This window comes from Engraulis encrasicolus, chromosome 5 (genome assembly GCF_034702125.1).
Source record: "Engraulis encrasicolus isolate BLACKSEA-1 chromosome 5, IST_EnEncr_1.0, whole genome shotgun sequence".
Taxonomy (NCBI): domain Eukaryota; kingdom Metazoa; phylum Chordata; class Actinopteri; order Clupeiformes; family Engraulidae; genus Engraulis; species Engraulis encrasicolus.
Genome location: NC_085861.1, coordinates 42,158,087 through 42,172,384, shown reverse-complemented (window position 1 = coordinate 42,172,384; position 14,298 = coordinate 42,158,087). Strand labels below are relative to the sequence as shown.

General features: G+C 40.4%; 1 protein-coding gene across 1 annotated transcript; it reads right to left on the bottom strand.

Annotated features, from left to right (window-relative positions):
* Window positions 1-5,195: 5,195 nt before the first annotated feature.
* On the bottom strand, window positions 5,196-12,726 carry hcst (hematopoietic cell signal transducer). The gene is made up of 6 exons (XM_063198245.1): window positions 12,640-12,726; window positions 12,160-12,289; window positions 11,080-11,167; window positions 10,407-10,427; window positions 8,671-8,814; window positions 5,196-6,361 (listed from the first exon to the last, which is right to left on the bottom strand). The coding sequence occupies exons 3-6, from the start codon at window positions 11,123-11,125 to the stop codon at window positions 6,318-6,320; spliced, it is 255 nt and encodes an 84-aa protein (XP_063054315.1). The 5' UTR covers window positions 11,126-11,167; window positions 12,160-12,289; window positions 12,640-12,726; the 3' UTR covers window positions 5,196-6,317.
* Window positions 12,727-14,298: the final 1,572 nt, after the last annotated feature.

The window sequence follows — 14,298 nt, the reverse complement described above, 5'->3', positions numbered from 1 at the left end:
TGTGTGTGTGCTAGGTGGGTGTGTGCTTCAGAGTTTTCACAGAGGAGGAACTTTGAAAGTTTCCCTTCCCACCTCCTGTTGTGAGGCATACATACACACAACCTGCGTTCACCACGGCTCAGTCTCGATTCTTTTATTTGTATAAAAATGAAACTGATACCCCTGACCTCTCTACATCCCCCTCCACTTTTCCAATTGAAACCCCTGACTACAATCAAAAAACAATTTGATCACAAAAACAATTCTGTACACATATCAATGTATTTTTTCCATTAATATTTAACTAGAAAAGAAAAGTGATGCATGGTCATTAGAATAGTTTCGTTTTTTTTTCTCGGACAACTTGATCACATATCCTGTTTTCATGTTAGTCTGAAAATACCCATTTCCTGTAAGCTATAGTGGTGCTTCTCAGTTAAAGGCCTCGGTGGTGGCTACATCTTCACCGGTACAGGAAGCCACCACCTCAGGCAGCCCTTGACACCCTTCATGTAAAACACTCATGATTATAACCACACACATACACACTCTCCTCTGGCTCAGGACAGCATTGGCAGGGCCTGGGACACATTCATCTGAAAGGGCCCCCCACGCAATACATACAATGTAATGAGGACCCAATTCTGGGGCCCCTCTCTGCCTGGGCTGGGACAACATACCCCTTTGCCCCCATCGGCTGCCCTGCACACTCTCCTCGGGCTGAAGACATACTGTAGCCTTGAAGGTGATGATGATTACATTCGTCTCTACAGTGCACAGATAACGTTTGGGCCCACTCAAGTTTTTAATTTTACAGTTCATTTTATTCTTGTTAATTTTACTCTTTGGTCATGGTCAGTATGACATTTTCAGTGTTAATTCAACTTAATATCATGTAAAGATTTAGATTCTGTAGAATTGAAATTGCACCATCAACAGAACTGTTTAAGAACAGGACTTTTGACTCCATGATTTATTGTTTAATGTCAGTCTCCCAAGTATTTAAAGTAGTCTCTCTGGATCTATAGCTTACTCTGAAATATTGACACCCCATTGTTATTGTGTGTAAATGAGCTACTAAAATGAGAGTCTTTGACGAGAAATTGGTCCACGATTTTTGTCAAGTGGTCTATCAAGTATGACAAGAATGTGCATCCGTCAATTTAATTTCACTCCTTGACCAAAACATCCACACAGCATGTCCCATGTTCTGATAATTTGATACATTTCTGTGCAGAATAGAGAGTTGAATGATAGTTCTCAATAAATACATTTATTATTTGTATTAGTTACTGTGAAATATATAAAATGTAATTTCACTAGCTGGCCAAGACAGCCTATAGGACTGGACTGCAGTGCATTGTGGGTACACTGAAGATGATGTGGTGATAATGCTTCATGCAGAGGAGTGTTTCTCTTCAGATATGGAGCGAGCTGCTCTCTCGCTTCTATCTCTTTGGCCGTTTCCTGTCTCTTAACCACCTGTGTTTTGTTTTTTCATGACCTGTATGTGGTTACCATCAGCGTTTTACTGTGATGGTCAAACCAACATTTTGTGTGGGCGTGTGGACGTGTGTGTGTGTGTGTGTGTGTGTGTGTGTGTGTGTGTGCGCGCGTGCGTGTGCTTGTAAGAGAGAGAGAGAGAGAGAGAGAGAGAGAGAGAGAGAGAGAGAGAGAGAGAGAGAGAGAGAGAGAGAGAGAGATACACAGATACAGCTACTGTATGATAAGTCACCTCAGTTTAAAGAACATACAGTACCTGGGAAATACCAATTGTGACGACCAATCAAGAAGGATGGTCTCGGAACCTGAAACTGGAACTTCTGTTGACAGTCGAGGGAACTGTCACTGTTCCACATGATCTCACTCAGTAGATGGATGAAGCCAGCTCTCACAAGTCATGCATAGATGTTGGTTTAGTCCTGTTGGAAAATAGGCTAGATTCTGAGGTCCTGAAATATAATGCATTGTCTTACAGCAAGTTGTTCAGGTATTCATTTGTGTTTGCAGGAAATTCTACAATATTTGGTTATGATTAAAAACATTAAAATAAATGTGTCTTGTTGGTGGGCACTCAAACCATTGAGTAGGCCCAATGACCCCATGTGACAATCATGAGATGAGGATATTGAGTAATTGCCCATTCTTTTTAGGAGAGCCTACAGAGGTCATCAAACATTGTTGTGAGACAAGCTGAAAGCTGTCATGTGATGTTTGATTAACTGATTGCTTATTTTCTGAATAAGTCTGAAGTCCATACCAAACTCCTTGAAGTATCATTCTTTCTGCACAGGATACAGTGATGTCACTCAGAAGCGAAACTATTTGACTTAATCCTTTTTAGGAGGCCAGGAGTAGGTGACAATGGGCAAACGACTAACATTGGATTTCAATCTTTTCAGAGCCAAGGACCCTCAAATATGTCAAAAGAATGTGCTGTTGTATGTGTATTGCTTGATTAAAGTTACAGAACTCAGGAAGTCCACAGATGAGGTCATGAAGACCTAGAGTGATGAAATCAAGGCCCACCCGGAAATGAAGACAGCATCTTACAATCGACACAGATTAGGCATATTCTGGGTTAACTAACAAATCACGTAATTGCTTACACATAACCACACCCATACACCCACAAACCATAAATACCAACAGATAGGGGATATTCAGTAGGTCCTAATTTTTGTTATCGGTCAGGGCGAGAGAAGGTTAGGATCTCCGGAACGTTCCGTAATGCTTTCGTTGTCACTGTCATTTTTATGTAGTAGACTCTGCAGTTCTGGAAAGCTGTAGTGTTTACTGTGTATGGGCCATTGCTGGTATTCTGGATATTACCAGTGGTGGTCATTTTGTTATTTGGTAATTTTAGAAAATAAATAGATTAATTTGGCTTTTGGAGTTTTTGATTCCTTTGACTCGGATTTTGAACATGCAAGAAGTGTAGAGACCAAGACGGTAAACTTCAACAGTCCTTAATACTTTGTTGGTTTGAAACGTTGTGTCGAGTTTATTCAAAAAGGAGTACATATACAGTCTGTATCACAGTGGTGTTGAGGTTAACCGAAAATGGAGACAGTGGATTTTTTGTACGAGATGGCTATCTAGGGCACTGAACCACACACACAATGCGAGGAAAATGGCAAGGCAGAGACAGACTGGCAGGTATTCACATTGTCAAAACTACACGGCTCATAGAACAATCGGGAGATATTGTGAGAAGTGCCTGAAAGAAGATTTTCCAGGGGCAGCCATGGGTTAGGGCGTCAGAATTGTAGCCCAAAGGTTTCCGGTTCGACTCCCGATCCGCCAGGTCGCTGGGAGGAGTAATTGGTAGGCTAACTGTATATATTTGTGCTATTCAAAACAATGGATCAATTAATTCTAAGTGGGTATATGCTGCAATCCCTGAAATTTAGAACTCCGTATACCCGCTTTCTACGTAAACTACACCACTGCATTTACCTGGGCAGTTAGCAAACTAAACATGTGTGCACCCATGTAAAAGTGCTGGGCTAACAACATTCATGAAACATGATGTAACACCAAAGTCCATGACCAAAGGCTGTAGCTTAGGCAAAGAATGGGTTAAATGGTGAGAGAGTCTGATGGCTTCAATGGCATCTGTCATTTTAGACGCCGTGATGATGCACTCACAAGGTGCATCGTCACAAGGTGGTTCAACCATGCCGCTTGGGAAACGTTTATTGTTATGGTCTAGGTCAGACCAAGTCTCGAAGAGATTTGAAAGTCGATGATAATCAGGCTAGAAGAGCCCCTAAGCGAGGAACTTTGGTGGTCTTGCAAGAACCTCAGAGAACCTTTGGGATCCTTTCTGAACTAGCTGATGGTTCTTTACAGAACCTTCAAAAATGTACAGTGCAGGGGCATAGTCATGGGGATGGTAATGGGTCAAATTAATCAGATTTACAGCACAGAAGAATCCTTGTAGCCTCTTACTGAAGATGGCGTCGCCGGCGGGCCTATTCACTATTTGCTGAAAATACTCAACTACATCATAAAAATATTGCTATGACATTACCAAGAGCCTCAAGTAACAGATTAAGATATAGCCATTACAATTTTGGTGGCAGTAAGGTTATAACAAAGGCTCTGCGCTAAGGGGTTAATGTGTAAAAGAATCACCAGTCAAAGACCCGCAACAGCACTTTAACCTTTCCAGGTGATTGTTGAATTCGTTTTCACAGAGAAAGTATTGTACCTCAGGTAGCTCAATGTCAATTGTTCTTTACATCTCTGTATGGTTACATGAAAAGTGAACAATTGAATGTTGAACAATAATGTTATGAGAGGCTGTGTGTGTGAAAGGCATATGAAATGGTTCTTCAGACATTACTTTTTGCTTTCTCATTCTGTTCTCAATGTAGAGGAAGGTGAAATGAATCTCTTTTTTCCTGCTTTACTTGAATTTAGTTCTGAGGGAAATTGTAAAAGCACAAATAATTCAATGGTTTTGAAGCTATAGGTAAAAGCATCTTTACTTCATGGATGTCAAACTGTTAATGTACTTTGAACCACACGATACTATGAACTCTTGTCCCCTTGTTCCTGTTATTTATACACCAAAATATTAGGGACATTCCACTCCAACACTCATCCAGTCCGATGCAGTTCCTTACAGGGCCGGCCTGAGGCATAAGCAAACTATGCGATGGCTTAGGGCCCTCTGGTGAGCAGCAAAGTTCCAGGAAGAATGCTGAGTCTGAGTAGGTGGTGGTATGGGGTATCTGATGCTGAGTAGGTGGTGGTATGGGGGGCCCCACATGAAATTTTGCTTTCTTGTCCAATGCTTGCCCAACCTTCTCCATTAGGTACCCTGAGCATGATATCTCATGCACTGCTCTCTTTGCGGTGCCCATGTACAAGGGAGGCACAAATGCAGTTTTGGGGTGTGCAGTGCACTGTGTTGGGTGTGGCCGTTGGGCTTTCCCAGTGGGACTTTCATATATCTCTCTTCCCCCCCCCCCCTCTCTCAAACACACACACACACACACACACACACACACACACACACACACACACACACACACACACACACACACACACACACACACACACACACACACACACACACACACACACACACACACAATGCTCATAGATTAAAATGTGATTTATTATAAAGGCACCATGTATACAGTATGTTATGATGTTGTGTTATGTGTATGTTGCGATGTTTGCAATATCACAAATCCACTAAATCACATGAGAAAATAAATATTTATTGATATCAATGAGACAAAGTGATATGGCCAGCCACGCGTTAACTATATATTTAAAGAAATATATATATTGTATATATTTAAAGAAAAACCCTGATGAAAATTAAGCTCCCTGAGACGATGTGCAGTAAATACAGCAAAACGTAGTTTTAATGATCATAACATCAAAAGAATAAAGAATACGTAATACATAATGTGTGCCGTGCATTTCCCAAAGAAAAATATATAGTTGTTGAGCTTTACTGAAATTGAAACCCGTCATGCAGTTTGTTCTTCAATTTACGTTTTCAATATAATCATGTTAACTTTTATTACATACAAGAAATTCTTCTGTAATGTGACAGTGATACCACAGTGATATGTGTCAGTGATACCATAATACAGTTTTATTATACTTAGGGCTGCACGATTGTGGAAAAAATCATTATCACGATTATTTTGTTTTTTTTTGAAAATTATAACAACATGAAACATAACCAAGAATGAATTATATACGGGATGAGCAAAATAAAATGAATTGTAATAATTATGTACAGGCAATAGCATGAGACTTAGGTGGACAGATTTCTGTCCAGAAACACCAGCCTGACAGTATGTTCTGGCTCCAAGGGCGCTCTCAAAGGTAGGTCACTATTGCCACGATTAAATCACCATTGAAATCACGACTTTGATTTCACGATTTTATCACGATTTTCGATTATTATCGATTAATTGTGCAGCCCTAGGTGAGGGTGTGATGAAGAGGTGAGGATGTGAGGAGGAGGTGATGAGGAGGAGGTAAGGAGGTGAGGAGGAGGTGATGAGGAGGTGATGAGGTGATGAGGAGGTGAGGAGGAGGTGAGGGTGTGATGAGGAGGTGAGGAGGAGGTGATGAGGAGGTTAGGAGGTGATGAGGAGGTGAGGAGGTGATGAGGAGGTGAGGGTGTGATGAGGAGATGATGAGGAGGTGAAGAGGAGGAGGTGAGGGTGCGATGAGGAGATGATGAGGAGGTGAGTGTGAGATGTGGAGGTGAGGGTGTGATGAGGAGGTGATGAGGAGGTGATGAGGAGGTGATGAGGAGGTGAGGAGGAGGTGATGAGGAGGTGAGGATGTGATGAAAATCACTTCTTGCAGTTTGCTCTTACGTTCATGTACACCTTATCAGCTGTGTGGATGAAAAACAAATGCACCTTATTAGAACCCAGGTAAACAGTGCCCGTTGTTGCTACAAGGACACGTAGGAAGTAGGTGAATTGAGAACATATCATATCAAATTAAGCTGATTGCAGTTTTCTCTTGATACAGCCAGTCAGGTAACATTGTTTCATTCCTTTTGTATGTGTTTAGTTGCAAATATTTGTTGAGCAGACACTCAATAAAATGAGACATTTAATTCCTGTGTTCTGCACTGCAAGGCATAAAACCACACAAACATACCAAAACAAAAAACAAAGCATCAACACAAACTCCATCGCTCCATTGCTGCACTCTACATTCTTACTACTCAGCAGTGACACCTACAGCTCCTGTCAGCTGTCCACACGTGTCACAAGCATCCAGGACTGGCCTGGGGGCAGCAGAAGGCATTTTGGGGCAGCCCCCTCTGAATCGTTGGCCAGTCTCTAGGAAAATCTAATAGCATCAGCCCCTGAGACGGTCTACCCACTGGAAAGTGCCCTGCATGCCAGTCCAGGCCTGCACACATGTGCTGTAGATATAGTAGGCTATGTATTACCTCCGTCAAGAAGGTTAGCTTTTCTGTCGTGTTGGTTTGTTTGTTTTTCTGTCTGTCAGCAGCATAACTCAGAAAGTTAGAAACAGATTTTGATGAAATTTTGTGGAGATGTTGGAAATCCATAGCCTCGCACACCATCCTACATACTTCTACCAAGAGACTTGGTTTTCCAAAAATTTCTAACTCCACAAAAACAAGGCAGAAAGACTTGAACAAAATTAGGGTGTAATTGGAGTAACTGTTCTGTCAAACAGCCTCCTCTCTGAGTGCATTTCTAGTTCATATGATTTTATGTTTTCTACCTTTTTTCATTTTTGTATAGCACATGATGAACAAGTAAGTCATCAACATAAGCGCACAACTGTCACTCTTTCTGTCTTGCAGTTACACTCAAAGGTGACACAGTGCAGTTTGGAGCAGCAAGGGGGGTATGTGGGAGGAAATGATGAGAGGGGCTCTTTGTCCTCTCTTTGTGTTTGTGGTTTAGCAAGGTGCAACCAAACACACACATGCATTTACAGACCCAGGGTGTCGAGTGGGCTGTCAAGAGGGTGTCAAGAGATTTCTGACAATTTCCAGTATTGCTCACCTACACTCAACTGTTAGAACAGACCATAGACATACAGTAGCTATATAAACATGTATAGTATGTTAGTCTGACTGAGACACCAGCATGGTAGAGAGTGAGTGACTTTGCAGACAAGGTTGTGCTCTGTTGCTGAAATGGATTGATATGTGGGTAGATGGCTTGATGACTAATATTGTCTTCACCACCCTTGTGGTCTGACTTTTGGACAAGAACCAGAAACTTGAGAAACTTGCTCTGTGAAAATTCAACCCTGATGCGGTCTCACACGATAACTAATCAATGGCTTGGAGCCAAGGCACTATGCAGGGGGCCTCCACATGGCGGCCCACGGGCCAGATCCGTCACGGCCATGGCAAACAGTTGGCCCGCCATGAGGTTGGTACAAATGAAAACATATACCGGTATGTGTACTATCTGTGTCCATTCAGACGATTTGTTTGGCCCTCAGCCTCATTTGTGCTACATAATTTGGCCCTTGGGGGTAAATGTTTGGAGACCACTGCACTATGCTATAAATCCAGGGACCTGGGTTTGAGTGGGACCTGTGGCCATTTCCTGAACCTCCCTAGTCTCTCTCTCACACTAATGTCCTGTGTCTCTCACACACTTCCCCAGCCATAAAGGCTAAAATTCCCAAACATACATATATTTTTTTAAAAGTAATCAAAGGTCGCATAATTTTGCTATGTGCTTTAAGCACTCCCTCAGTCAGGCCCTCTATGTCCTTCAGAGTAGGGACACAGAACTCAATTTGTTCAGCTTGTTTTGACAATGAATATTCAGAATAATTATTGATGCATGAAAACAATTTAAAAGCTGTTACATATTCATTCTATCCATCATGTAATTATTTGATGATGAGGTCAAGGACAGATCAGGTGTTAAATGTCGGCTATGTCTTCTTAAACAAACCTAGATGTCCATCCATGTTTTAGCCATTCATTCCATCCGGTTATGTTGGGATGGGACAGTAATTAGCAGTACTTTAAATTCTCAAGTCGCAGATATTTACTCTGAGTATGCTTACTTACTCTTGTCTGTGTCTGTGTACTGTTTATGTTCTATGATGTAAGTTAAGCTCATTTAAATGAAAGGTTATTTCAAAGTGACATAATATCATGTAATGTAAGGAAAGGACTGTAGCCTGTACCGTTATCGCTCTGTCGTTTGCGTCGGCTGGCGCAGTAGTATGTGACCAGTACGATGGCGATGGTCAGCACTATGTCACCGACCACCACTAAGGCCAGGGTCAACGGCTCAATCCTGTAGCAAGAGTGGCTCTCCGGAACTGGACCTGAAGCAGAGAGACACATGGAACATGGCCCATTTTTTTAGGCGCTTTGACATGAATGCCTCTATTTGATAGGACAGCATGAGAAGGCCACAAGAAGTGAGCAGAAGAGAGCGATAACAAACGATTGGGAAATGACCTCCGGTCAGAATCAAACTTGGGTCCCCAGTGTAACCGCACAGTATCTTAGCTGTCTGAGCCACAGGAGCCCTATCTCACGCCTTTCGTAAAGTCTTCACGAAAAAAAATAGCTTAATTTTCGTGGTGCATTCACGTTATTTCCCGCCTTTCGTAAAGTCTTCACGAAAATAATAGATTAATTTTCACGCTGCCTATTCACTTGAATTGCCCCACTGCTGCTATGGTTATCCAAACGTCTGCAGGGGCAGGGAGGGGGTGCTGACAGAACACTGCTGATACACTGGGGACTCACTAATTCGACGCCCTTTTGGTACTTACGCCTTATGTCCCCTAAACCTAAACCTAAACCTAACCCTAACCTTAACCCTACTTAACCCTAAACCTAACCCTAACCCTAACCTTAACCCTAACCTTAACCCTAACCTTGACCCTAAACCTAAACCTAAATTGCTTTTTTGAAATGTTTGATTATCATGTGACGGTAGGCCACCGAAAGGGCATCAAACTAGTGGGTCGCTAGGCAACAGTCGGGCAATTCAAGTGAATAGGCAGCGTGAAAATTAATCTATTATTTTCGTGAAGACATAACGAAAGGCGGGAAATAGCGTGAATGCACCACGAAAATTAAGCTATTTTTTTCGTGAATACTTCACGAAATGAGTGAGATACGGTTGCCGAAGGCCAAGGTGAACAAGTCGGTGGTGAAATTTGTTACACAAGGAGCTGTAGGTATTCTCAGAAGTCAGTGCCTGTATGCTTGTGTAAGGGTTTTTTTTAACCAATGAAAATGATTTTAGATGTATGATAGGCCCCCCTTAATAAACTTCAAGATTTATAAAGTGTCCCATCTCTACTCAATTGTTTAACAAATCTTGACATTTTCTTCTTCACTTTTGTAAATTGGTAAATATTAACCTATATAATACTTTTAATGCTGATCTAAGTATGTAGGCCTACTGTTTCAAAGATCTGCATGTTTTTTTTTAAATGATGTTTGAAATTGTATTTCAGTTCTACTTGATGTGAATGTTATGCATACAAAACACTTTGTACTAAATTCAACATTTACTGCACTTTATGTAATACTTTCTTCAGCATGTCCATCAATGAATTTGGTTGTCTACTTGAATAAACATCTTTTATATGATTGAGAATTGTATTACGTGTAATTATAGGCCTATTGTTATATTGAATTATGTTGTATACAAATTATATTGTGTGTAGCCTAGTTAATTGGTTTAAGTGCTTTAATTTTATTCAGTGCTCATGTGACATATAGAGTATGTGTTAGCAATTACTAGTAGGCCTACATGTAATTGTATAAATAGATTTATTATTTTACAAACAATCACATCGATCCATAAACAACACTGCGTTTGTGTATGCACAACAGAATCTCCCTGTTGAGAAAAGTTTTGGGTTTTAAACAAAAAGGAACTGAAAACCTAGCTTACCTGAATTTGCTAGTGCTCCCTCTTCAAATCAGACGAGACAAAGAACACAAATACAAAACATTACTATAAATATGACAAAAGACAAAAACAAATATACCGGTATTGTATACAATGTGATTTACCACCATTTGTTTGTTGTGATGCTTTCCTTTACAGTACAGTTACCGTACGTGATTACTGTATACTTTCTGGGTAGCAACAGGGTAACAGAGAGAAGTTAAATGGTGACAAACGGGTGAAAAGTGTAAGTTACAAAGTAAATAGCATGTAATTGCCAAGAAAAAGACATTACTGTGTGGGTAATAACATGGTTTCATAGATACGTTAGATGGTATATAACAGGAAGCCTAACTTCTCTCTTTTACACTGTTGTTACTCAGAAAATACACAGTAGTTTCATAGTAATTCTTGAGATATATGTATTATACTACTTATACTACTTTGTAAATACCCCCTTTTTTTACCATGTAACTTCTCTCTGTTACCCTGTTGTTACCCAGAAAGAACATAGTAATAACTGTACAAAGAAAGTGTTACCAATTTGTTTTCTGTAATTTAAGGCCTTGTTTGCCAATAGTAAAGGTTGTAGACACTCAAACCTTTAACAAATAAAATAACTGAGAATGTTTAAAAAAAAAAGCTGGGGGGATCTGAGACAAGAAGTTTGCATCACCATGCACACAGAGCAAGAGGAAGACTAGCAGCGCAGGTCTCTCCATTTCCTCTTCCTGTTCTGCAGCCTCTTTGCGAGCAGCGATGGCCTATTTAAATAAAACAAGCAGCTGAGACTACAACGAAGACCAAACACATTATTCAATGTGTGGATCTTGTACTCAAAATAAATCTGCTTCAGTGACTTTTTTCCTTTTGCTGTCTGGTCGAATAGTTAAGCGGCATTTATCTTAAAATTGAATACTTGCTTATGTACTATTACACACTGAGGCCATTTGTGATAGTAGTCAAATAGAGTAAGTGTATAGTAAGATGATTCTTACAAAAAAAAATGTTTCTTTAAATTACGAGTATTTCTAATAAATAAATTACATGAAATTATTTATGTGGCTAACAACTTCCATTTCATTGTATCAGCAACAATGCCAACTTAAAACTCAAGCCTCAGCAATAAAAAATATCTAAAAACAATTATCTTAGTTTGAACTCTTCTAAAAACACTACAACATTACAGTTATCTTGCTTACAGACAAACAGACAAACAGACAAACGGATAAACAGACAGACAAACAAACCAACGTGACCGAAAATATAACCTCCTTGGCGGAGGTAACAATTTCCAAGGCTTAGCCGCAAATAAAAGTCAGAGGTACATGTTACAAAGGCAAAACAGTTTGACAGAAATAACATCAAAGCAAGATAAATCTCAATAATAATAAAACTAAATAAGTTGAAATAAGAACATTTCAATTCCACTGTGAAGTGAAAGCAAGGGTGAATAGGCTGAACATATTTAAAGGATGAGGGGAAGTGCATTGGCTCAGTTACAATGTGAAGTTTGTTCCTGAGTTTAGGGCCAGCCACACTAAATGCCTTGTCACCCATGGAGTGGAGATTCGTGGAGGGGATGTATACAATGCAATACAATGCATTGTGATGCAAACACAACATCCTCCACCAACAAATTAAGTTTGAGAACATTATTGTACATTTAATCACTTAGAAATGGTAACAATTTCACAAATTCAACAAAAGATGATATATCTTCTGTTTAAGGAGCAACTAATGAACTGTGTCTTACCTTGTGGCTGGCGCTCTAATGAGGTGAGGACTAGGAGTGTCCAGATTTACTGTGGTCGTGTGAGACACGGATGACGCAGGAGACTCATATATGCTGTAGCCTGTCACCTAGTCATTAAGACCCCTGTCACCTACGCAAAAATGAAAGACACAAGATGAACTTTTTCCATGTCAGTTGACAAGATACAGACCATGTTACTTCCAACAACTGTCCTTTACATGGAGTTGCACAATTTGTTTGTTTGTAGATATAAGATTAGTGCACATTGTTTATGGTTGAGTGTTAAGTTATGAACTGGCAAAAAGCTGTGCTGTTAAGAAGCGAGTTAGACTGGTCTTCTTATTTTAGGTAATGCAACATTTTAAATGGACGAATGAAAAGATTAAATGGATAAATTAAAAGTTTCACTGTAAAATCGTGTCTTAACTGACATTTATCCTAGGGGCACACTTGTAATTCAGAAGAAAAGCATCAACCTACCCATAAAGATGTAATTCAGTATTGGCTATTTCAATGTTCATCTTCAAACTGATGTTGATACTCTTGAGAAAGTAGCACACAGTGTTGCGGCAGTTCACCCAGTACTGTGACTGTGGTTGGAACTGAAACACCTACAAAACTGACACAACACACACAAACACACACACACACACACACACACACACACACACACACACACACACACACACACACACACACACACACACACACACACACACACACACACACACACACACACACACACACATTTTGATCTGTCAAATGTAAAAAAGTAAACCTTTAGGTGTCACTATAAGTCTCATTTTGGCTGTTGCTCTGTAAAAAAAAGTGTGCACCTCTAGGTCACTGTGTCTAGAGCAGTGATTTTCAAACTGTGGGCCGGGGCCCACTGGTGGGCCCTGAGGGTATTCCAAGTAGGCCTTGAAATAATTTTCTAAAAATCAAAATAATATTTCTGAGTGTGTTGCTTGTTGACTATATATTTCAGTTTTATTCTTTATTGGGCCAGAGGTTGGCCCCGAACATTTGTGAACATTTCAAGTGGTCCCCAATTTGGAAAAGTTTGGGAACCCCTGCTCTAGAGAGTCATCTGCCTGTCAACTGTCTCACAGAAAACTGATAGGGTCCCTTTCAATATCAAACCTTGTGTCCTCTCCTTTTGCTTGTGTCCTGAAGTGAGGCAAGACGTCATTGACAATACATGTAGAAGGTTATAAAACTATATATCTTGAAAAAGCACGAAGGTAATTTTCTTATTTGCAATCGTGGATGTTGAGTAGGTAAAAGTCCCCTTGGGCCTGGCTGACAGCTGGGAAACTATTGTTTTCTCCACCGAGGCACGGAGTTTAGATATTGAAAGGGACTCACTGTATTCAGGGTTTTGGAAGGAAACATGACCTGGCCTCACATGAAACGTTCTAGTGTTATTTTATAAAGTAGGCCAATATCCTGTGATATAGTGTTGTGACATTTGTGAGCGAGTTGATACTTTTGAACGGCTCCTAGACGTGAACGATGGGAACCTCTCCCTCTGTGTTTTCGTTCATTTTTCATTCGTTTGAAGATATATAGTGACCTTCACATGGGTACATTAATTGGGGAAAAAACACAAGAGCCTGTCTCAGATAGTGGCAGAAACTGTCTTTAGAAGAAGGAGGACAGGCCCTGCCGTGGCCAGCCGGTGGGGCAATCGTCTGCCATGCAGCCGACCCGGGTTCGATTCCCGCCCCGGTCATTTGCCGACCCCTCCCCATCTCTCTCCCCATTCATTTCCTGTCCACCTCTCACACTCCCCTATCATCAATAGTTTAAAAGAAGGAGGACAATCAATTGTTGTTTGGAAAAAATGACCTGAAGATGGTCTCAAAAATGCTATCTTCTTAACACTGAATAAATAATCAACAATCATTCAAAAGAGCCATTTTTTTAAAACGTCTAAGAGCCAGAAATCCCAGATAGCATATACTGTGATATACAAAGATACTATAAAAACCACAAAAATTAACCAAGAACAGGCATGATGACAGGCATGATTACATCTGTCAAATGAATCTATCAAATGTCAAACTCTGGAACAGTCTTCCATTCTCCACAAGAGGGAGGTATATATTCACCTAAGCTCAGTCTCAACCAGATGTA

Coding starts and splice junctions, on each gene's coding strand:
- hcst (XM_063198245.1), bottom strand. CDS start 11,125: ATGGAGAGACCTGCGCTGCTAGTCTTCCTCTTGCTCTGTGTGCATG. Junction 10,428..11,079: donor CCTCTTGCTCTGTGTGCATG/GTGATGCAAACT, acceptor TCTGATTTGAAG/AGGGAGCACTAGCAAATTCA. Junction 6,362..8,670: donor CAAACGACAGAGCGATAACG/GTACAGGCTACA, acceptor TCATCCACACAG/CTGATAAGGTGTACATGAAC.